This window comes from Daktulosphaira vitifoliae, unplaced genomic scaffold (assembly GCF_025091365.1).
Source record: "Daktulosphaira vitifoliae isolate Bord-2020 unplaced genomic scaffold, ASM2509136v1 Scaffold_3, whole genome shotgun sequence".
In the NCBI taxonomy this organism is placed as follows: domain Eukaryota; kingdom Metazoa; phylum Arthropoda; class Insecta; order Hemiptera; family Phylloxeridae; genus Daktulosphaira; species Daktulosphaira vitifoliae.
In genome coordinates this window covers 23,468,353-23,492,001 of record NW_026099574.1, presented here as the reverse complement: position 1 = coordinate 23,492,001, position 23,649 = coordinate 23,468,353, and the positions used below count along the sequence as shown (strand labels likewise).

The following is a 23,649-nucleotide window of genomic DNA, read 5'->3' as shown; positions in this document are numbered from 1 at the left end:
AACTTTTTCAACTTAATTTTTGAAAATGTTCCGGAAATACTGCGTCCTTTAAACATATATAAAATTAAAGCTTATTTTATGTACTACAAAATGAAAAAAAAAATTTGTCCCAACGACCTATCTTCTATACGCAAATGACTGCCGTATTCAAAAATATGCTATTTTTGTATTAAAATTATGGGTTTTGTATTTTATTTTAATAGAAGTTGATGTTGATTTTGCAATTATTCATCAATTTTTTAAAATTAAACACTATCTACAGATTTGCATCGAAGCGTTTCTTATGATAGTGATTTTAATCACTTTCAGATTAAATCTATACTGGATCCAACTATGCAATGTCTCCACTATGCCGTGACCCCACTGTGCTACCGTTTTTTTTACTTAAAACTGCCATAACTTTTTTTGAAATGACCAAATCAATATAATTTTTTTTTTTTGGATGCATGACTTACTTATTATTTGGTATATTTTTGTATAAATCTGACCCTTTACCTACCCACAGGGGGGGATTTGAAATGACACCCTTTTCACAAAATATTAACTTTTAAAAGTGTTCCGGAAAATATGACACTTTTATATATATCTTAAATCAGTGGCGTATTTTGAATGATTTCTCGGGGGGTGTCCAACATTTAATGAACCTCACAAACGAAAATTGTAAAAATGTTTATTGACGTAAAAAAAAATTACTATATTGGGAATTGACAAGTAATTTGAAATTTGAAACTTTGGTATATGTCATAAAAAAGAAAGTAAAGGATATTAATTATAATAATAAAAAGAATGAAGAGATGAAGGAAATAAAATAATTGGCTATATGTGTGATATTTATATTTTTTATAATTAAGAAAGAGGAATAATAATAGAATATAGATGTTGTATTACTTAATACTGATAAGTGATAACCAACATTTTTTTTTTAATTACTTTTTAAATTGTTGTGAAGATACAACGATATTGAGATTTATTTTAATATTTCATGATCTTTATTTCTTATATTTTTGTATTTTAAAGATTATAGTAAAATTAACAATTTTTGAACTTTAAAACTAAATTTATAATATAAGATCTAGGCGTCTCTTCTTTTTACTTAGATTATCAATTACTTCACTGGTATCAATGCAAACTTCTATGTTAATGGCTAGCATAGCCAAACCATTTAACCACCCCTGTATTAAAAAAAAAACTTAAAAAATCATAATTATAAAATAATAAATTAACCAATATTAATTTACTTGTGTCATTGTGTTTCGCAAGTATGTCTTTTTTCTTTTCAAGTTAGAAAACGACCTCTCATTAGATGCAGTTGATACTGGTAAAGTTGCAAAAATCTGTAAGAGTTTAAATACATTTGGATAAATTTGGCTATTGCATAAAACTATTGCTTCCATGGCATTTCTTGGTGTATTTGATGATTTAATACTTTCTAAACGTCTTTTCCATAATTTGAACTCTGCCAGTAACACAGATTCTTCGCATTCATTTAAGTCAAACATGTACATTTGCGCCAAACGTAAGAAGTGAGCTTCATTTTCGTCTGTTGAAATTAATGATTTGAAGTCCAATAACAACATTTTTTGATTAACAAACCTTAAATTTAGTTGATCTATAAATGTATCTATGTAAGGAATAAAAAAAGCAACTCGAAAATATGACTCTGGTGAATTTGTCTCAATATTTACTCTGTTCGTTTGTCTTCCTATAATACGTGGTATGGAAATATTTGTATCTAGTTTATTTGATAAAGTCAATGCATTTTCAAAAATTTTATGAAATTCAGACTCAGCATTCGATCTTAAAGTTTGAAGTTCTTTTATTGTATCTTCCGCAAGATCCATAGCTTCACCTAGATCAATATTTATTCTTTGAAATTGTTTTGAAAGAGGTAACCCAAAACTAAATACTTTATTCACAATAAGTAAACAAATAATAAAATCTCCTTTCAGTATTGATGTTCGTAGATTGCTTGCTTGTTATGATGTTTCAGTAACACTCCACTTCGAAATTATATATAACGATTCAATTACGTACTCAAAAAGCTCAAGAAAATCATTGACAGCACGAAAACGTTCAACCCATCTGGTCGCACATAATCGTTTTAATGTTTTTTTTGTCATACATTCTTGGCTTTCTTCGATTTGACTTTTCAACACATCTTTTCGCTTCGGGTATATAAAGAAATCTCTAACTTTAAATATTGTTCCTAAACAATTTCGTATTTCTTGTATAGAACATGAATAAGAAATAGCAAGGTTTAAAACATGAGCAGCACAATGAACATACGTCGCAAGCGGGTGACTTTGGCGAATAATAGCTTGAGCTCCGTTAAATTGACCAGACATAGAAGCACATCCATCGTAACCCTGTCCTCTAAGGTATTTTGTATCTACACCAAATGAATATAAACTTGTATAATAATATCGGCTAAACCTTTTCCAGTAGTATCTGTCGTAGGCACAAACTGAAGAAATTCTTCCTTGATAATCATATTTTCAACATCTAAATATCGTGCACACAAAGATACTTGTTCGATTCCACAAATGTCAGCTGTTTCATCAGCAAGTATTGTGAAACATTTTTGGGCATTTATGTTTGTTACGATTTTATTTAAAATAATTTTATTGCAGGATTCAATTATTTCATTTTGAAGTGTTGCACTTGTATATTTTATTGTTCCTTCAGCTTCCAAAAATGATTTTAAATGTTTATCTCCTTGGGCTCTATATCTTAATATTTCTCTAAAATTTCCCTGATTTTCTTGGATAAGCCTATCATTTTCTTGTTCAACAATAATTTTCCCAAAATCTCGATGTCCTCTAGGAGGAATATTTTGTTTACCACATAAAATTACGGTTTGAATTATTGGAGTTATATTTTTTCGATTTTTTCTAATTAGTTCAGCTCTTCCAGTTTCTATTTTACACGTTATAGATTTCTCAGGATGTTTTACAACATCCATAAAATTATCTGAACTTAACACACATGTTTTATGGTAACCCTTGTTAGAATGTTCTTTGAAATCAACAATAGCATTTCTCCAATTATCATATTTTTTTTTTACTAATGCACCTAAGATTTGTCCGTTATTTTCATTCGATTTGGAAAAAGCTACACAGATTCGACAAAATGCACCATTTTCTTTTATCGAGTATACCAACCAAGGGAATCTTAATAGCCATGAATACTGGAACTTTAAGTATTTTGGTTTATTTTGAACTGTATATAGTTTTTGTGGGAATTTGAATGATATATTTGGCATCCAAATTTTCGTCATAACAATTAAGATATCTTCGTTCGATAACTTACGGTTAATATAAAATTCAATATCATAATTATTACTATAGTTTGTGTCCTCAGTAAAAGAAATATTATTTGAGTCTTTTGTATCTAAACTTAAAGTGCGACAAATTTTAGCAGAGTCAATCGAGTTAACTGGCGAAGATGCTCGTTTATTCGTAAGAGTATCGTTGTTATGAGTTCAATTAAATTCTGAGGTAGTAGGTGTTAACTTAAAAAAGGAAGTAATTGATCCTTTCTTTTTTTGTGCCATTTTTGGTAATTTTACAACACTTTTTTCCATAATTGTCGCAAACTATAATAGTTAAACAAAATTCAAAAACGTTTAATTTTTTATTTTTTCGAAAAATTCTTAAAGAACCATTTTGTAGAGTTACATACAAGTATAAGTAACTTAGAGAAAAAAAACTTAAATTGGTTGAATACTAAATGAATAAAAGCAATTTGCCCTGGCCCCCTCAGCTACACCCGTCATAATATTACATAATATGATTGAAACACTCGGGCGGCAGTGCGGCATTTTTACTCTAACTGCCATCGTCGTAATGACTGCCGGATATCTGTAAAACTCGCCCAAAGAACTATTTATAGATAACGTAGATTGCAATATTGACAAAACACGAATTTTTCTATTCAGTGACAAAATATTATATTTTAATATAATTACTTACTCTTATTCTAATAGTTTATTAATCATATTAGTAGTTGATATGTATTTTTTAAGGGGAGGCTCAGTTTCAAAGACTATATTGCTAGTATAATGTATAAATGGACAGCACGGGTAAAAGGAAACAAGTAAAAATTACTAGTTTCGTTAAATATTATTTATGTATTAATATTTTTTTGGAATAGCTAACTGAAGCATAATACTGATCAAAATTATAAAATAAACTTTTACAAACTCAGTTATAAATGACTTGTTAAACTTTACTTTTTTTTGTAACGCGTAATAACTTAGTTAAGATATAATAAAAATAAAAATATTATTTTAAAATATTTAAATAAAATTAAAATTGTATAATAGTTTATTACACATTTATTCGTTATTTATTCGTAATTTCTAATAAAATTCCTATGATTGGTTCATATTTTAATTATTTATTTTATTTGAATAAATAGGTAGGTACTTAGTACTTACTTTATGGCACGTTATAGCTGTATGCTCGACGGTCGACGAAAAAATGAATGTCAAATAATAGTATTATTCAAATGTATAATTCGCTTAACTGATAAACTATATAAAATAGATTTCAAAATAAGCTACAAGTTCAGAATATTTCCGTTGTTATTATATTTTTCCTGCGGGTACTTTTGTTATCTTTATGACCCAGTGAAATTCAAATAATTTCTAGATATCCCTGATAAAATGTAGATAAATCTCGTAACGTGTCGTCGAATCATATCAAATTAACTTGATTTTTGTCATTTATTTAATAGTATATTATAAAAAAAAGGTAATACCAATATATTATGCATCTTTTTTTTTAAAGTCGGGGGGTGTCCATACATGGAGGACACCCCCCCAAAATACGCCACTGTCTTAAATTATAGCTAATGTAATGTACTTTATTATGGAAAAAAAAAATTTTGGACTATTTTGTCTTTACGGTGAAAATGGCTACCAAATGCTATTTTTGTTTGAAAAATCTCGATTTTATATTTTTAACTTTATTATGCTATAACTTTTAGAAAAATGTATGGATCAATACAATTTTTTCATGAAAAGTAGTATTTATATACATCTTTCATACGACATACTTTTTTTTTTAAATAACACCATTTCCCTTTATATATATATATTCATATATTACACTTATAAATCATAAAACTTGTAATCAGGATATAAATAAGGAAATAGGAGATCATGTTGCTTTTGAAATAATCCACCAATTTTTTAAAAGTAAACACTATCTACAGATTTGCATCAGTGTTTTTTTATAGTGATTTTGATCACTGTCAAATATTATTATACTTAATCCAACTATGCCACATCCCCACTGTGCTGAGTTTTTTTATATTTAATGTACCTCATTTTATAAAATGCCTAAAATATTTTAAATAAGGTTAATACTATTTCTTTGATAAATCTTGTAACGTTGCACATTAAATCCAATTATATAATAATTTGAAAATTTTAAGAAAAAAAAGTTTGTTTCAAATAATTGAATTATTGGTATTTATGATTATAAATAGCTGTGGTCTGAAGGGATTAATACATTTTGATGATAAAATATTACAATTTATAATAAGTTAATTTCATAATCATTTATTACAAAGAAATTAATTTTATTTAAACAATCAACAAGTTTTTAAACTATAATTATTAATATCGAATAATTGAAATTTAGATGTACCACTACCACCAACAGCTAGTAAGTTTGGACATTCTACACAACCATCTAAACTATGTAAAGCTCCAGAAAATTCTTTTATTTTAATTAAATGTTTTTTTTCTTTGTCCCATACTTTTAATGTTTCATCAGATGATGAGGTAACAATATTTTTATTCCAAACATATATGCCTGTAATTTCTTTTTCATGACACCTGTATTTCCATAATGGTTTATCCATACGACAATCAAAACAAATTAATCGGCCCCTATCTGAACCCACATAACATAGAAATCCATTTGAAGGATCCCAAGCCATTTTTTCTACTTTACCCTTCACAGACCAAACTTTATATGTGTCATATGTACGGCAGTCATAAATGTAAAAATCAGAAGATCCAACTGCTAAAGTTTGGGACTCTAATGGATGCCATTTTAAAGACTGTACATGATCACCAAATCCTTCCATTTGTGTATTAGGTTCACCAATTTCTAAATCCCATAATAAAACAGTTTCATCAACTGAACCACTAGCAAATATATGAGGTAAATGTTCATTCCATGATAAATCTAGGACAGCATCAGAGTGGCCATAGTTTTTTTCAGAATTTTTTTTTTTTTTTCTACCAAGTCTAAACAAAAAGTTGAAATTATAGCATCTTTTAATAATAATAACATATAGATTATTTATCATTAGTAACTTGGTATTAGAAAATAATTACCTAAGAGTTGGTTCCAGGCATCCAATTAAATCAATATCCCATATATCAATTACCGCTGACATAGATCCTAGAGCACAAAAATTACCCATAATCCCACACCATTCTAAACACAATGGAGGGTGTTTTAGTGAAATATCATGATGAATATAAAAGTCATTATCATTGTTATTATAAACATACACTTCTAAAGAGCATTCATTTTTTTTTACATTTCCAACTAGGATAAGATTATCATCAGATTTAAGTACTTCATCAAATTTATCACTGTCATCAGAATCATCAAAATTGTCATGGTATGTGGCTAAATTACTAATTGCCATTGCACTAGATATATCCATATCTTCTTTGTCATAATTTTCAAGGCCGTAATCATCACTTTTTTTTTTATTAGATACTTCTTTTTTATTTGTTAACTCTTGAAGCTCTTTTTGTGTTAATTTAACGATATTTTGATTTGACGATGCCCCCTGTTTTACCCATTTTACACAGGGTATAAAACTAGTCATATTCAATAATTTTATAAAATCGAAAGTTCTCCAAAAATGTAAATTGTTTGTTCAAAATAATGTGTTAAAATTATATCTATTTTTATAAGAACTCACTCTTTATATATCGAAAATAAATACATAAAATTAAATATCTTAATAAATAATTGTACGGCAAATCATTAATTGGATATTATAAACACACACATGTGATACTGTGATATAATTCAATTATATAGATAAAGTTAAAAATTCTTTGTTATCTTATAAACTATCATTGATAACAATTGTCGGTATGTCCAATTAAAATTTTTTTTTGAGATATTAATATAAAACAACTCGTCACTCAATTTTTACTAAAGCAAGGATAATATATTTACTCTAATTAACAAAAATCGACATTCAATAGCAATAATTTTCTAATTGAACTATTTCTATTTTATTTTAAATAAACATTTATTAATATTAAATGAAATAGTGATTTAGTCTCTGTTTAAATTATACAAAATAACATGTCCACTAAAAGGAATATACCTTCGATATTAAGTCATTTGTTGAATCTTGATTCAAATCTTACTTCTATTTTTTGTAATTCATTTTGCAAATTATTGCCACCACGGAAATTTAATACCTATTATAAAGGATTAGAGGTAAGTACATTCTACTAATTTTTATATTTTGTTTCATTATAGAAAATTTAATTAAGTCACTATTTTTCTAATATTGTTAGTTTCTTAAATTTAAAAAATTTTTATGGAATATATATTTTTATACTTTAAACATTTTACTGTAAAGTGAATAACACATTTGTATTTAAATACTAAATTTACTTAGATATGACATTTTAAACATATTTTATTACAGCATTTAATTAAAAAACCCAGCACAGGGGGGTCGCGGCATAGTTGGATCAAGTATAATGATATCTGACAGTGATTAAAATCACTATAAAAAAAAAACGTTTTGATGCAAATCTTTAGATAGTGTTTAATTTTAAAAAATTGGTGGATTATTCCAAAAGCTACATGATCTGCTAGTTCATTATTAATATCCTAATTAAGATAAAGCATGTCGAATGAAAAAGGGATTATTAAAAAATATTATTTCTCATAAAAAAATAATATTGATCCATACACTTATCAATATGTCATAGCATTATAAAGTTAAAAATGTAAAAAATAAAATCGAGAATTTTCACACAATAATAGCATTCGGTAGCCATTTTCCCCGTGAAGATGAAATAAAGTCCGAAATTTTTTTTTACCATAATAAAGTATATTACATTAAATTAAATTTAAGATATATATAAAAGTGTCAGACCTTCAGAAACATTTTCAAAAATCAAGTTGAAAAAATTAATTTTTTGAAAAAGTTGTCATTTTAAATCCCTTCCTGTGGGCAAGTAAAGGGTCACATATAAAAAAAAAATATACCAAATGAAAGTTTAAATTAATAAAGGTTATTTTTAAAAAAGTTATAGCAATTTTAAGTAAAAAAAATTGAAAAATTGTTGAAAATTAGCGATTTTTAAATTTGTATTTTTTTGGAGGTTTCCCCCATTTACGGGAAACGAGGGGATTTTTTTCAATTTTTGAGGGTAATGTCTTCGACTAGATACGATTTGTGATCTTCTGACGTATCATTGAAAGAAATCGGTTTGGTGAGAGCTAAGAAAAAGTGGTAACAGACACAAAAAAAAAAAAAATTAATTAACACATCTTAGTAAAACCAATACCTTCTCAGCTTCGCATCGAAGCTAAAATTAAAAAGCTTTAAGTTTGGTTAGTAACATATAAGCACCTATTATACTTACGTTATAAATACTAAGTACCTAAATTTGTCCAACTGTTGAAATTTTAGTATTCATGTCATGGAATTTTGTGGCTTTCTAGTTGGTTAGCTTTTATTTGGCTTATTTGGACACCGTCAATGTTTCAAATGCAAGTCAATTTTTTATTTGGTAAGTAAAATGTAATTAAATTATTGATTTTAATTTTAACATATCCATGTCATTATTTTAGTTTGTATTATTATATAATGTAACATCGCCAAGGTAAAATAAATTTTATGATTAAAAAAACAATTTTTGGTTATATGTACAATAGATTTATTATATCAAAATAACAAAGTTTAGTATGCATGAGTGCATGTATATTTTGTGTCATGAAAAGATTTTCTATTAAAAATTTGTACTACATAGAAATATTCTTAAAAATTTATTAGCAGGTCTATTTTTTTTTTGGGAGGTTGACTGATTATACAAAGATTGGTAAAATCAATAATTTTATAATAAAAATTTAAAAAAAAACGTAATTAAATTACAAGTAATATTTCTAAATTTTATAATTATACAAAATACTTCTGGAAAAATAAGAAAACTTTGTAAAAAAAAAAACACCTAGTTAGAATTTATATTTGTGACTGAATTTAAGTTTGATAATTAAAGTAGTCATTGACATTTATTAATGACTTCAATTTGTTAAGTCATTGTTTGCATTTAAACAATTTTATTTTTAGGACTTTTGATCGATATAGTTGTTGTTGCAATTTTAAAAGCTTTTATTAGAAGACGGCGTCCAGTTGGCAATAAGAATGATCAGTGGATTACAATTGGACCTGATGTATACTCTTTTCCATCTGGTCATGTATCACGTGCATTTTTTATAGCATTTTATTTTCATCAGTTGTATCCATTAAACAAATTAATTAATGTACTATGCTTTGTTTGGGCAATAGCTGTAGCCTTAAGCCGTATTCTTTTAAGACGTCATCATTTATTAGATGTTTTTGCAGGTAGTATTATTGGATATTTAATATCATTTGTAGTAAATTTATTTTGGCTTGATCAAAGTAGTGCAGAGTATATAATTTCATTTTTATCAGATGACAAAGCAGAAGGTGGCGAATATCATGTATAAATTTTTTTGGATATTTATTTTATTTGTTATATTTGTATATGATGTTTAATCTTAAAATGAAATTTGTCTAGTTATCCAATTTTTAAAACTAATATTTATAATAAAATAAATTAATAAAACTATTACTGTTTTACTACTAATCTTATATTTTCCCATTAAAAAAATGTGATTTCTTGTGTTCTCTTAGTAATAGAGTAAATTTTTATTTAATAGCTTTATTTATTTATTTTTAAAATTCTAGTTTAATTTTACTTCATTTTATTTACTTCTATTTATCTGGTTCAATTTAATTAATAATTCTTAACTCTTGTTTTTTTACAAGATCTTAAATGATAAATACTTTAGTTTTTAGTTATTACATAAAAAAATCTTGGTATATATCAAAAACTAAAAAAAATACTATTTTACACAAATAAAATTTTATATATTGAGTATTTTTATAAGATATGCATTTTATGTAAAATAAAAAAATTATGTTTATCATTAGTAAAAAATCAATTGATTTTATATCTAAACTATTTCACTGCACTTAAACATGTTTGATATAGTTCTAATTAATTAACCTCATATACAGTATAACAGTTTAAATAAACTAATACTTAGTATTAATACCATATTAATGTTAAAGGTTTTGAAATTTAAGTTTTAGAGCTGTATCTAAAAGTCAGTTTTAATAAGATTTGATTTTTTTTCATAATTATTTTTCAATAACTGTGGTTCATACAAATTTTTAAAGGTCCAAAATTCTACACTTTTAAAAGGGTGTATTTAATTTTTATAATAAAGTGTGTATTTTATAATTCTACTGACTTATAAGAAAAATGTTTTAAAAATTTGATTTTACATTGAACGCATAATTCCAAATTTATTGCATATTGTAAATTTAACAATTGTGAAATATTACACAATAGTCCATTCAGTTAAATTCAAATTTATAACTATATTATTGAATAATCGACTTTCAACTATAAATTTAAAAAAAAGTAATTGTTTTTATTTAATAGTTTTAGTTATTAGTGAGGAGGACACAATGCCCATGCACTCAGACCCGTTGGTCCATTTTTATTTAATAATTGATAACATTAAAAATAAATAATTAGATTGAAAACAAATGTATATTAATAATAAAAATTGTAAAAAAAAGATTATAATGTAAAAAATATATGTTGCTCGCCTTGCTCTTATTTCACTTAACACATACTAAGTTAATATTATAAAATAATAAATTGGTGAGTAAAAGCAAGACAAGATTTGTTCGGCTAATTAATATATAACTAGGAAATAATTCAAGTAATGAATATAAATATTTTTCATTTAAAAAATAGTTGCTTACATAAATATCATTAAGTTACCACAACTGAGTATGAAAATTTTTAATATCTAATTTTTGATGATTATTATCCATGTTAGAATGGTTATTTTCATGATGTACCTGTTCAATTTTAGGTTCTATTTCCTTATGTTCCTCTTCTTCGGGTTTACTAGTTTTTCTATAAAAAAAGTTAATAATTTAACCAAACTAGAAGTTGAACATTTAACAAAAAAAACAGAAAATAAGTGTAGGAATGATTAAAATACTTAGATGGATGAGTGGAGTGACAGGAGAAGATAAGATAAGAATTGAATATGTAAGAGGAAGTAAAGAGGTAGCGTTGATAAGATAAGAGATGGTTAATGTTATGAGAAGAGAGAAACTGGAAACTGTAAAACGATTATTAAAATGAATATTGAAGGAAGATGAGAAGACTGAAAAAGAGGTATGATATAAGGATTACTGATGTATGTGTGTAGATGATGTGGAATATTGTGTCAAGAGAAAGTTTGAAATACGGATAACCAATTTCAAGTAGTTTGGAGGAATAAAAACAAAGGAGAAGTAGATGAGTTTGCTAAAGGTTTAATTAAAAAAAGTATATATTCATAAAATAATTTAAGTAAAATAAACTAACTTGTTTTGTACATAGTCTAGATACATAGCTTCTTTGTTTCCATATAATATCTATGAAGCAAAATGGTTTTAAAAAACAATGATAAAGTTAAATAAAATCATTACATACTTGTGCCATACAATCTTGTTGTCGTGCAGCACCATGTCTGCCAAATGTTGGTTGATTCTTATATCCACATGAACTAATATTTATAAACTAATTATATTTTATTGAAATTAAAAATATTATTATTCAACGATGATTTGAAATATACAGTATAAAAGGTAATTCATTTATCATGAATAAAGTCTGGATTTATATGCATTTATACATTTTGTTAAGTTATTCCAAACACAACGCTAGTCTATAGAAATTTGTAATAATAAGTTTAAAAACTTAGTAATGCATTCTAAATGGGATTATAAAGTTAAGGGATTAGGAAAATTTATTTTTCATAAATTTTTCTATGCTATTGTATATTCAAACAAATTTGGGTTTTTTAAAATGTCTCAAACAAAATTAATAGATGCATATAAATCCGGACTCTAATCATGAACTATTTAGTAAATAAAAAAATATTGAGATACTTATTATGGTTTCTTTTAAGAACATGTTTTTCTTGATTTATCAATCACAATTTTTTTATGTCCATCTGTTATAAAGGTGTCAATTTTATCTATTAAGTACCAACATACATAATTAACTAGTCATTTAATAGATAATGATCTTATAAAGTAAATGAATGGTCGATTACATTTTGTCATTTCAGAAGTTATTGACACTTGTATATAGGTAAGAGGAATAGTATGGCTGGGAAATGACCATTGATAAGCAACACCGTGTCTTACCGCCAACCATCACTATAAATGTTTTTCATTTTTTAATAACTAGTCTAATAGTTGATATTAAACAACCTTTTTTTTAATTAGATTAACATTTATGAAATAAACTAGTTAATCATGTATGTGGCATTAAAAGAAAAAAAGTTGACACTTTTATAAAGTATAAGAGATTAACATAAAAATACTTCATGATTTATTAATTAAGAAAATTGTGCATCTAAAAGAAATCAAAAAAATTCTTAATATTTTGTTTTTTCAATTAATTAGGTGGTTTATGATAAATGAATCATCTTTTATATACTACATCCAATTAATATTTAATGTATATTCAACAAAAAAATAGTTTATTTCAATCAATTATAATACTACAAACAATGGACCCTCTATTAGACAAAAACATAATTAAAACTGAAAAATTCTAAGATCAAGGATTTTAATGTAAATTAAAATTAACCTCTTTTAGACTGAAACTTCTTATTAATGAAAAAAAGTTTGGCATGCAGCATTTTTGTTGAAAAGAGATTTCATTGTACTTATGGATGTCTAGAATTTAACTATTTTTCAAAAAATAACTCACTTCTAATTATAATGACAAATATTTTAAATTAAAAAATGATTTCATGCATGTAATTTCATAAATTTCAAAAATCATAAAACAATATAGGGTATCATCTCCATAATTCATAATAAAAAAAGTTTTAATTAAGAAATTCAAAAATATGATAGTCTCAAGTTATAGTCAAAAAAATTTTAAACAAATAAAAAAACTATATTAAATTTTAGGATTTAAGTAAAGATTTACAATGAATTAATAAAATAGCATTCATTTGGTTGTTATAAATAATTTTACTTATAAATTCTTAGTCAAAATTTAAACATAAACCATTACCTTGTTACATATTAATTTAAGCTTGGATGGAGTAACATATTATGTAACACTCTTTCAGACTTAATTTTGTTTTTAAAGTCATTATACAAAAAAAATCTATAATTATTTAAAATGAGAAAAATTGTGAAAAATACAGTGTTATGTTGGTATCGTCATTCAAAGTTTATGTGCTAAATTTATATTAAATTAAAAAATTGCTGTATGCTATAAAAAAAATATTTAAAGAAAATGAACTACAATTCTTTTTAATCTATTATTGTAAAACTTGTAAATTATTACATAAAAAATTATTTTACTCCATTGTGTATTGATAAAAAAAGTAAGTTGTTTTGTTAAAAGGTAGAAAAGAATAATTCATATTTTTTTCTAATATATTTCATATTTCAAATTTTAGAGTATACAGAGTGAATAGAATTACTCAAAAAGTAAATACAATTTTTTTTTTTTTTTGGTTTTACATTTTAGAATCATTCTTATAACTTATATAGGTGTTAACTTTATTTTTTCAAATAATAACGTACATAATTTACTAGCTTATTTAATAGATAATAAAGTAATTAAGAAAATTACTGGTCCATACTAACTTTTGAACTAGTATTTCAGAAGTTATTAATAATTTAAAGCTATGACTGTTGGTGAGGAGTGAGTTAAGCTATTTTTATTACTAGTCATTTCTCAGATGTAATTTTCTACCTGTCTAGGTATAAAAAAAAAATAACTTCTAAAAAATGGTCCAAACTATTATTGACTAGTAATTTTCTTAATTACATTATTATCTATTAAATAAGTTAATAAATTATGTATGCTATCATTTGAAAAAATAAAGTTGACACCCCTATAAGTTATAAAGAGCGATTGTAAAAATTAATTTATAGCTGATAAATCTAAAAATAAACTTCACTAAAACACATTTTTTCCAAGTTTATGATAAATTGATGCCCTTGTATAACTTGAAAATATTTAATCAATACACCACAGTAAAATATTTAATATTTGATACATACCGATTTTCACTGTGTACTTCTGAAAGTGTATCTAATAACAAATTTATGTACTCATATATATTTTAATGACAAAATAATCTATAAATTAAGTATTACCATTGGAAGAATCAAAAAATTCTTCATAAATCACAAAATTATTTCCTTGATTAACTAATTTAGATAGATGAAAATGTTTCCACATAAATTGAAGAAGCTTATTTGTTGGTTGATCAATTGCTAATTTTTTTGCTTGTATTTGATTATCCTATTTAGAACCATATCATAGATATTTTTTATTTTTCATTTTATACTATTTTGTTCAACTTATTACTTTGAGCATATAATTTAAAAGAGTAATACCATAACCATGACGTTGTCTAGTTTCATGAATATAAAAATCTAATAAACAATATACCATATCTTCAGAACGGGATCCTTTTTTATCAAATAAATATAATTTTTTCCAGCCCATTTTTAGTAAGCCAACTATAATGGGATTTCTACAGAGAAAAATGCAATAATCATAAGAAAAACAAATTAATATAATGGTTATTACCCTTCAGAAGATGTTTCAATCATCAAGTAAATTATATGATCAGAATGCTCAAGTTTTTCAGCAGATGTAATAGGAATCTTCAACTCTTGAGCTATACCTGAAGCTGTTCCCATTTTGTCAATTATAATTGATAACGCTGCTTTAAGTCTTTAAAAAAATAATTTTTATTGTTGTGGCTCATTAAATAAATTATTTAAATATATAATTTAAAAATAATTGTTATTAATTACGTAAATGTAATTATTTTCCTTCTTTTTATTAGACTTAAAATAATTCTTCAAAATACAATTTTAAATCAGTTTAAATATTCTCTATTGAATGATTGCAATAACACTAAGATTAAAGCATAACTTAAGAGAAAAATTTACAAGTTATATTTTATATCTTAATAATTATTTACAATAAATTTTGTAGTACTAACTGTGGGTCATCCATATGGCTATTTACTGGTAATAAAGTGTTGTCTATTTTTATAATTAATTCATTTGCTATTTTTCTTAAATCAAATTGTTGAAATTCCATGATAATGCAACGACAAATCAAACGACAAATAATTCAAGTAAATTAAATAATGAAATTAAAGTTTCAAGATATTTACATATAAACTCTTCAACAAATAATAGCAGTGTCCTAATAAGGAATCGTATAAGGTAGTTTCAATGAAGTCGAATCAGTATACAGTCTATTAGTGCGCTTCGATTTTACCGTTATATTATTTATCTTGATAATCCACAAAAATACAATTATTTGGAGGCTGGTAACACTGTAATATATGAAAACTTTTAATAAACATAAAAATAATCATAAATCAATAAAAATAATTAATTAAATTTACTAAAATTACATATTAATCATTGTAATGATTGGGTTATGATGAATAAATCACTCTATATAATAGGGTATGAAAATATTTTTTAGATACGCAGAAATAATCATTAGCCACCAATTTTTATTTTTTCTAACTCCACTTATATTTTATTTTAGCTTCGATGCGAAGCGGAGAAGGTATTAATTTTACTATGATGTGTTTTTTTTTTAGCTTCGATGCGAAGCTGAGAAGGTATTAATTTTACCATGATGTGTTTATTTTTTTTTTTGTGTCTGTCACTACTTTTTCTCAGCTCTCACTGGACCGATTTCTTTTAACAATACGTCAAAAGATCACAAATTGTATCTAGTTGAAGACATTACCCTTAAAAATTTAAAAATTTTCCCTCGTTCCCCGCAAATGGGGGAAATATCCAAAAAAATTACAAATTTAAAAATCGACAAATTTTGTCATTTTTTTCACTTTTTTTTCTTAAAACTTCCATAACTTTTTCAAAAATCAACAAATCAACATAATTTTTTTTTAAACTAAAACCTTAGATATTTTCCTTTCATTTGATATAATTTTTTTGAAAATTTAACACTTAACCTGCTCATGGGGGGGGATTTAAAATTGCAACTTTTTTACAAAAACTAACTTTTTCAACTTAATTTTTGAAAATGTTCCGGAAATACTGCGTCCTTTAAACATATATCAAATTAAAGCTTATTTTATGTACTATAAAATGAAAAAAAAAAATTTGTCCCGACACTTTATCTTCTGCATGTAAACGGTTGCCGTAGTTAAAAAAACACTATTTTTGTGTTAAAATTTTCGATTTTCAATTTTTAATTTTCAACTTAAAAATGCTATAACTTTTCGAAAAATGCATGTATCAGCACAATTTTTTTTTTTCTAAATACATTATAAGTACATCTTCCATTTGACATACTTTTTATTAAAATTAGACAATTTCCCCTTATATAGGGGGGGTTCAAACTTTGAAACATTGTATAAAAAATAGAACTTTTTCAACTGAACTTTTGAAAATGTTCCGGAAATACTGCGTCCTTTAAACATATATCAAATTAAAGCTTTTTTTATGTACTATAAAATGAAAAAAAAAAATTTGTCCCGACACCTTATCTTCTATGTGCAAATGGCTGTCGAAATTATAAAAAAAATGTAATATTTGCGATAAAAATCACCTTTTATAACGATGTTTTTTGTACTTAAAACTGCCATAACTTTTTCAAATATTAACTAATCAAAATAATATTTCTTTATATTGAAACCTTAGGTAATTTTCTTTCATTTGATATCATTTTTTTTTGAAAATCTAACACTTATTCTGCTCACAGGGGGGATTTAAAATAGCAACTTTTTTACAAAAACTAACTTTTTCAACTTAATTTTTGAAAATGTTCCGGAAATACTGCGTCCTTTAAACATATATCAAATTAAAGCTTATTTTATGTACTACTAAATGAAAAAAAAAAATTTGTCCCGACGACCTATCTTCTATGCGCAAAAGGCTACCGTATTTAAAAATATGCTATTTTTTATTAAAATTCTAGGTTTTGTATTTTATTTTATTTTAAAATATTTTATTAGGGGAATAAACTGACTTTCATGAATATTATATAATTTCATTGACATAGAATAAAGTTCATAAGACATATGATATTATACTTATTAACATTTTTTACTTTTTTAAAGTCGAAAAAGTAATTTTTAAATTTGAGTTAGCTTAAATAGCCAATTTTATCATGCAACAAAAATCAACGAATAGTTGCCGAATGGGTAACACCTTGATCTTTAACGCCTAGGGTACGAGGTTCAAATCCGTTTGTGGCTTCTAAAATTTTGCATTTTTTTTTTGAGTTAGAATAGAATTTTCAAATCATTTGATATTTATCTCATTTAGATTCAATAATTTCAATAAATATAAAGGATCTTATCACTATAGTCTCCCCTCGTGAGAAGAAATTGATATTCATGTTAATATTATTTTACTATGTGGTTCTTTTTCTGGCTACGATTTATTTTGCCAACCCTCACTAGACCTACTTTTTTCAACGATACGTCAAATGATTCATTTAAGTTTATGATATTTAAGTTAATGATTAGTTTAAGTTATTACTCTTAAAAATCAAAAAAATATTCCTTATTCAAATAAAAAGTAGCTTAACTAGATTTGTCCATACAAACAATTAAAATCATTAATTTTTAATATTCTTAAATTATTTATTGTCGAATTAAATTTGATATGATAAAAGTATTCAACTACAAAAGTAAATAATTTTACTTTATAATTTATTAATTTTTTAACTCTATTTCTGTGTGCTACTACCAGTCTATAATATGCCAAATTTTTTAGTAATATTTTGCTATATAAATCATAAATTTAAAAAAAAAATGATTTTTAGTTTCACCTGAAGTTAACGATGGAGTTTTACAATTATAATTATATTTTTGATAATATGCTCAATTGAGTAAATCTTTTTAACTACTTTGGTTTGATTGGTTCATTTAATTAAAGTAAATTATTAAAATTAATTAAGTTCTGAATATTTCAATTGCAGAATTTTTTTAAACACCAAAAGTTATTAGGATATGATTACTATTCTTTCTATTTCAGTTATCTATTACGATAAAAATGTAAAAAAATCGAATTTTTCTGACAAATGTACTGTAATTAGTAATTATAAAATTTCCAGATTGCATATTAATCTTAAAAATTTCATTTTTTTCAATTTAATAATGTCAATTTCAAACTTGCAAGTTGAACTATAAGTTATGGTAACAAATTCATTTTTTAGCTTCGATGCGAAGCTGAGAAGGTATTTTTCATTAAAACTTTCACTTTAAAAGACAATAAAAAATAGGTTCAAAATGATTACCTTTAACATATTAAAAATCAAAATCAGTATTAATTTAATACAATTTTTTTTGTTCTTAATTATTTTTTTTTATATGTAAATACTTATTTTTTAATAATAAGTAATAATATTAAAACTTAGAAGTAATAGAAAAAGTTTAATTGCACATTTGAAAACATCACGAAAAGTTTATTTAGAAAAGTATATTTTTTTTCTGATGAAAGTTCCTTTTGTTTAGTGTATTTATTCATAAGTAACAAAATTTTTTTATTAAAAAGTATTGCATAAATTCCTTTAAATTTGTATACGCATTAAAAGTATATGAATATACAACTCCTTTTTATTTTTATAATATCTCCGTAAAAATTACAATATTATATTATTGAATACCACTTTCATACTCAATTTAATTACTGTAATTATTATGTATTCATATATTATAGTTATAAATCGGGGTAAAATTAAGGGAATAAGTGTTATTGTTGTTTTTGAAATAATCTACCAATTTCATTTTTTTCTATTTAATAATATTTATTTCAAACTTGCAAGTTGAGTTAAAAGTTATGGTAATAAATTCATTTTTTTTTTATTAAAACTTTCACTTTAAAGAACAAAAAGAAGTAGGTTCAAAATGATTACTTTTAACATATTAAAAATCAATAATAATTTGAAAATAATTAATTATAAAAATTATATAATATATAATTAAAATAATTACTAATCTGGATATAATTAAGGAAATAGGAGTTGATGTTGGGTTGGGTTGGTTACATTTTTAACTTTATAATGCTATAACTCATTGAAAAGTGTACGAATCAACACAATTTTTTTATGAGAAATAATATTTTTTAATAATCCCTTTTTCATTCGACATACTTTATCTTAATCAGGGTATTAATAAGAAACTAGCAGATAATGTAGCTTTTGTAATTATCCACCAATTTCTTAGAATTAAACACTATCTACTGATTTGCATCGAAGCGTTTCTTATGATAGTGATTTTAATCACTGTCAGATTAAATCTATACTGGACCCAACTATACAACATCCCCACTATGCCGCGACCCCACTGTGCTGGGTTTTTTTTTTTTAGCTTCAATGTTTATGTCTGTTGCCACTTTTTCTCAGCTCTCNTTTTTTTTTTTTTTTATGTCTGTTGCCACTTTTTCTCAGCTCTCACTGGACCGATTTCTTTCGAAAATACGTCAAAAGATCACAAATCGTATCTAGTTGAAGACATTACCCTTAAAAATTGAAAAAAGTTCCCTCGTTCCCCGCAAATGGGGGAAATATCCAAAAAAATTACAAATTTAAAAATCGCTAACTTTTGAAATTTTTTCACTTTTTTTTCTTAAAACTTCCATAACTTTTTGAAAAATCAACAAATCAACATAATTTTTTTTTATACTAAAACCTTAGATATTTACCTTTCATTTGATATCATTTTTTTGAAAATCTATCACTTAACCTGCTCATTGGGGGGGATTTAAAATGGCAACTTTTTTACAAAAATTAATTTTTTCAACTTAATTTTTGAAAATGTTCCGGAAAGACTGCGTCCTTTAAACATATATCAAATTAAAGCTTATTTTATGTACTACAAAATGAAAAAAAAAAATTTGTCCCGACACTTTTTTTTCTACATTTAAACGGCTGCCGTAGTTAAAAAAACACTATTTTTGTGTTAAAATTTAAAATTTTCGATTTTAAATTTTCAACTTAAAAATGCTATAACATTTTGAAAAATGTATATATCAGCACAAATTTTTTTTTCGAAATATATTATAAGTACATATTTCATTTGACATACTTTTTATTAAAATTGGACAATTTCCCCTTATATAAGGGGCGTTCAAAACTTAAAATATTGTAAAAAACATAGATCTTTTTCAACTGAACTTTTGAAAATGTTCCGGAAATACTGCGTCCTTTAAACATATATCAAATCAAAGGTTATGTTATATACTATCAAATGAAAAAAAAAAATTTGTCCCGACATCTTATCTTCTATGTGCAAATGACTGTCGAAAATTTAAAAAAAAATGTAATGTTTGCGATAAAAATTACCTTTTATCGGGATGTTTTTTGTACTTAAAACTGCCATAACTTTTTCAAAAATGAACAAATAAAAATAATATTTTTTTATACTAAAACCTTAGATATTTCCCTTTCATTTCATATCATTTTTTTGAAAATCTAACACTTAACCTGCTCATTGGGGGGGATTTAAAATAGCAACTTTTTTACAAAAACTAACTTTTTCAACTTAATTTTTGAAAATGTTCCGGAAATACTGCGTCCTTTAAACATATATAAAATTAAAGCTTATTTTATGTACTACAAAATGAAAAAAAAAATTTGTCCCTACAACCTATCTTTTATACGCAAATGGCTGCCGTATTCAAAGATATGCTGTTTTTGTATTAAAATTATGGGTTTTGCATTTTATTTTAATAGAAGTTGATGTTGCTTTTGCAATTATCCATCAATTTTTTAAAATTAAACACTATCTACAGATTTGCATCGAAGCGTTTCTTATGATAGTGATTTTAATCACTTTCAAATTAAATCTATACTGGACCTAACTATATAATGTCTCCAATATGCCTGGACCCCACTGTGCTACCGTTTTTTTATGTAATTGTAAAAATAAACTCACTACTAAGTTCATGATAATAGATCACATAATTTCTTCGAATTTCTAATATTTTAATTAATAGGGTAGAATATTTTTACATATTTTAAATAAATTTTTTTATGAACTCTCCAGAAAAATGTTGAAAATCTACCATTATCCCTGTGGGTGAAGAAGTTTTTAAAATGTAGCACTAAAAACAGAAATGATTTCGGTTTTTTTTTTTTTGAAAAGTTTAGTAGGTAAATTGATCTGTGTTGAATTTTTTTCAAAAATTTGTTTGTTTTATAATCATAGCGATAATAAATATATAAACTTAAATATTATAAATAATATAAATAAATAAGTAAATAGTATAAACTTAAAATTTGACCTTATTAAGTTTAAAAACCAATATCAAATATTATATATATTTAGATTAGCTTCGGGTTTTAAAGTCAAATTTTAAGTTTATTAAAGGTGTTAAAAAAGTCCCATAATATTTTGGATTTCTTAATTATTTTTTAAACATATACAAAAAAAGTTCCGTATAGATTGACTTATTTACTAAATATGAGAAAAAATAACAAATATCGATATAACCAGAGATATAGCCTTGGTTAAGTATAATGATTAACAACATTAATTAATGTAACAATAAAAGAGACTACGAGAAAATGAAAATATTTCTTTACATTATAAATATTGATCAGACTTTGATAAAAGAGAAAGGTACGAGTTTTAAGTAATATAATTATAGTATCATGGTATTATAGTTCAATTGTTTTAACAAAATCGTGCTTTCTTGGTTAAAATGATAAATTTTAATAAAATTTTGGTACTACTTCCTAAAGTCAGCTATAAAATTAATTGTTTATGAAAGAAATATTTAAATCGAAATTTAATTTACTGGTAAACATATGATGAGAAATACTGTAATCTAATTCAAAATTCAAAAAACTATTCGGGTTCTAGCTATTTAAAATAATAAATAAGTAAATCAAACTTTATAAAGTTTGTATAAAAACTCTGTATAAAAAGTTGTTAAGAAAAAAAAAATTGACTGCAAGTGATCACGGAAACTCAACCACACCCAGAAGATCCTAATCATTCAGTGGAGGTAGAAACACACATCATTGGTCATCAACTAGTCATTTTCAATTTTTAGGATTGATAGGCACGGGCAAACCTGCCTGTAGACATCAAATATGTCCCTACAATCAGGGATTCGGAACGGAACTTTTCCTAAAAATCGTTCCGACTATTTGCTCCGAAACGGAACTATTAGTAAAATTGTATCCGGCCATTTGCTCTGGAACGGAACTATTAGTAAAATTCGTTCCGGCCATTTGCTCCGGAACGGAACTATTAATAAAAATCGTTCCGACCATTTGCTCCGGAACAGAATGCTAGCTACAAATTGTTTCGCAAAAATTCTTTGGAACGTTCCTATTTATTTTCACCCCTCTGATATTTATTAATCACATTTAAATTATTATTATATTTTTTTATATTAATCTACTATTAAATTTTTATCTTTTTTATAGAGGTGAGCCTCTTACGGATTCAGATCTTTGTACTTAAGTCCAACTGGAGAGCGTTATATTCAGCCTATTCCATTGTTTTAACGTATTGCATTGCTATAACTAGATTTATTTTAGCAGTCGCTTTTCTGAATTTATAAAAACAATCTTATTATTGACGAGTGATGGAACTTAAATTTTAATTTTACTGTGTCATTTTTACCATAGAGTTACTCTATGATTTTTACACGTAAATAACAATGCAAATACAATAAAAATATCTACTGATCAGAAATTTGCATGAAGTTGTTTTTTTTGTAACATTAGAAAGTAAACTTGTCACGAATATGAGTTGACAGCATACATTCTATTCGAGGGCATCTGGACGGATTAACCGTCCTTTTAGTAGCTGATTTTTTAATAGACAATAAAAATAATTTAAATTCAAATAATTAATTCCCCAACAATTTCAGTTATATCCAATGTTTCAACTTGACTAAGTACCAAATACTAATTTATTACTAGATATTATTATTATAGATTTTATATAACACAAAGAACTATATAACGTGATCTATAAAATTTTTCATGGTTATGAATAAATTATTAACACTTTAAATACTATACTACTTTTTTAATTCACATACAATTTTCTATTTAATAATCTTAATTTCAAATTTGAAGTTGAGTTATAAGTTATGGTAACAAATAAACCTTTTTTTTCATTATAAACTTTCAAAAAATTAACTTTAAAGACCAAAAAATAGGTTAAAAATTATAATTTGCACTGATTATTTTTAACATATTAAATACGTTAAGTAATAATTATTTATGGCATAATTATTAATATTTTGCGCAAAGCATTTGAA

General features: G+C 24.8%; 5 protein-coding genes and 1 long non-coding RNA gene across 8 annotated transcripts in view; 1 reads left to right on the top strand and 5 right to left on the bottom strand.

Annotated features, from left to right (window-relative positions):
* LOC126903288 (uncharacterized) overlaps positions 1-377 on the bottom strand; it is a 44,337-nt gene extending 43,960 nt beyond the window's left edge. Inside the window, exon 1 of the long non-coding RNA XR_007703453.1 lies at positions 118-377. This is a non-coding gene — a long non-coding RNA (uncharacterized LOC126903288). The remainder of the gene's footprint in view (positions 1-117) is intronic.
* A 572-nt stretch (positions 378-949) lies between these two features.
* Positions 950-4,610, bottom strand: LOC126903273 (52 kDa repressor of the inhibitor of the protein kinase-like). Of its 2 annotated transcripts, none has more exons than XR_007703452.1 (3): positions 4,439-4,610; positions 1,239-3,595; positions 950-1,172 (listed from the first exon to the last, which is right to left on the bottom strand). XR_007703452.1 is itself a non-coding variant. In XM_050681375.1 (3 exons), the coding sequence occupies exons 2-3, from the start codon at positions 1,839-1,841 to the stop codon at positions 1,059-1,061; spliced, it is 717 nt and encodes a 238-aa protein (XP_050537332.1). In that variant the 5' UTR covers positions 1,842-1,849; positions 1,908-2,388; the 3' UTR covers positions 950-1,058. The 2 variants fall into 2 exon arrangements, 1 of the variants encoding a protein (XP_050537332.1); XM_050681375.1 differs by lacking the exon at positions 4,439-4,610 and having other exon boundaries at positions 1,239-1,849; positions 1,908-2,388.
* A 929-nt stretch (positions 4,611-5,539) lies between these two features.
* Positions 5,540-7,050, bottom strand: LOC126903264 (periodic tryptophan protein 1 homolog). The gene is made up of 2 exons (XM_050681363.1): positions 6,353-7,050; positions 5,540-6,262 (listed from the first exon to the last, which is right to left on the bottom strand). Exons 1-2 carry the CDS (start codon positions 6,856-6,858, stop codon positions 5,599-5,601), a joined length of 1,170 nt encoding a protein of 389 aa, XP_050537320.1. The 5' UTR covers positions 6,859-7,050; the 3' UTR covers positions 5,540-5,598.
* Positions 7,051-7,173: 123 nt separating this feature from the next.
* On the top strand, positions 7,174-9,888 carry LOC126903281 (polyisoprenoid diphosphate/phosphate phosphohydrolase PLPP6). The gene is made up of 3 exons (XM_050681388.1): positions 7,174-7,487; positions 8,698-8,797; positions 9,355-9,888. The coding sequence occupies exons 1-3, from the start codon at positions 7,350-7,352 to the stop codon at positions 9,753-9,755; spliced, it is 639 nt and encodes a 212-aa protein (XP_050537345.1). The 5' UTR covers positions 7,174-7,349; the 3' UTR covers positions 9,756-9,888.
* A 926-nt stretch (positions 9,889-10,814) lies between these two features.
* Positions 10,815-15,697, bottom strand: LOC126903275 (alpha-tubulin N-acetyltransferase 1-like). 2 transcript variants are annotated; one of them, XM_050681381.1, is made up of 9 exons: positions 15,552-15,697; positions 15,375-15,449; positions 14,954-15,100; positions 14,729-14,897; positions 14,515-14,662; positions 14,419-14,449; positions 11,813-11,885; positions 11,705-11,754; positions 10,815-11,245 (listed from the first exon to the last, which is right to left on the bottom strand). In XM_050681381.1, the coding sequence occupies exons 2-9, from the start codon at positions 15,386-15,388 to the stop codon at positions 11,104-11,106; spliced, it is 774 nt and encodes a 257-aa protein (XP_050537338.1). In that variant the 5' UTR covers positions 15,389-15,449; positions 15,552-15,697; the 3' UTR covers positions 10,815-11,103. The 2 variants fall into 2 exon arrangements, with proteins under 2 accessions (XP_050537338.1, XP_050537337.1); XM_050681380.1 differs by lacking the exon at positions 15,552-15,697 and having other exon boundaries at positions 15,375-15,523.
* Positions 15,576-23,649, bottom strand: part of LOC126903274 (alpha-tubulin N-acetyltransferase 1-like) — a 26,328-nt gene continuing 18,254 nt past the window's right edge. Inside the window, exon 8 of the mRNA XM_050681377.1 lies at positions 15,576-15,716. Coding sequence (XP_050537334.1) covers positions 15,584-15,716 — 133 coding nt within the window. The 3' untranslated portion in view covers positions 15,576-15,583. The remainder of the gene's footprint in view (positions 15,717-23,649) is intronic.

Coding starts and splice junctions, on each gene's coding strand:
- LOC126903273 (XM_050681375.1), bottom strand. CDS start 1,841: ATGGATCTTGCGGAAGATACAATAAAAGAACTTCAAACTTTAAGATCG. Junction 1,173..1,238: donor TGCGAAACACAATGACACAA/GTAAATTAATAT, acceptor TTTTTAATACAG/GGGTGGTTAAATGGTTTGGC.
- LOC126903264 (XM_050681363.1), bottom strand. CDS start 6,858: ATGACTAGTTTTATACCCTGTGTAAAATGGGTAAAACAGGGGGCATCG. Junction 6,263..6,352: donor TGCCTGGAACCAACTCTTAG/GTAATTATTTTC, acceptor CTTTTTGTTTAG/ACTTGGTAGAAAAAAAAAAA.
- LOC126903281 (XM_050681388.1), top strand. CDS start 7,350: ATGTCCACTAAAAGGAATATACCTTCGATATTAAGTCATTTGTTGAAT. Junction 7,488..8,697: donor CCTATTATAAAGGATTAGAG/GTAAGTACATTC, acceptor TTGAAATTTTAG/TATTCATGTCATGGAATTTT. Junction 8,798..9,354: donor GCAAGTCAATTTTTTATTTG/GTAAGTAAAATG, acceptor TTTTATTTTTAG/GACTTTTGATCGATATAGTT.
- LOC126903275 (XM_050681380.1), bottom strand. CDS start 15,475: ATGGAATTTCAACAATTTGATTTAAGAAAAATAGCAAATGAATTAATT. Junction 15,101..15,374: donor AGCCATATGGATGACCCACA/GTTAGTACTACA, acceptor ATTTTTTTAAAG/ACTTAAAGCAGCGTTATCAA. Junction 11,886..14,418: donor GAAGTACACAGTGAAAATCG/GTATGTATCAAA, acceptor TATAAATATTAG/TTCATGTGGATATAAGAATC.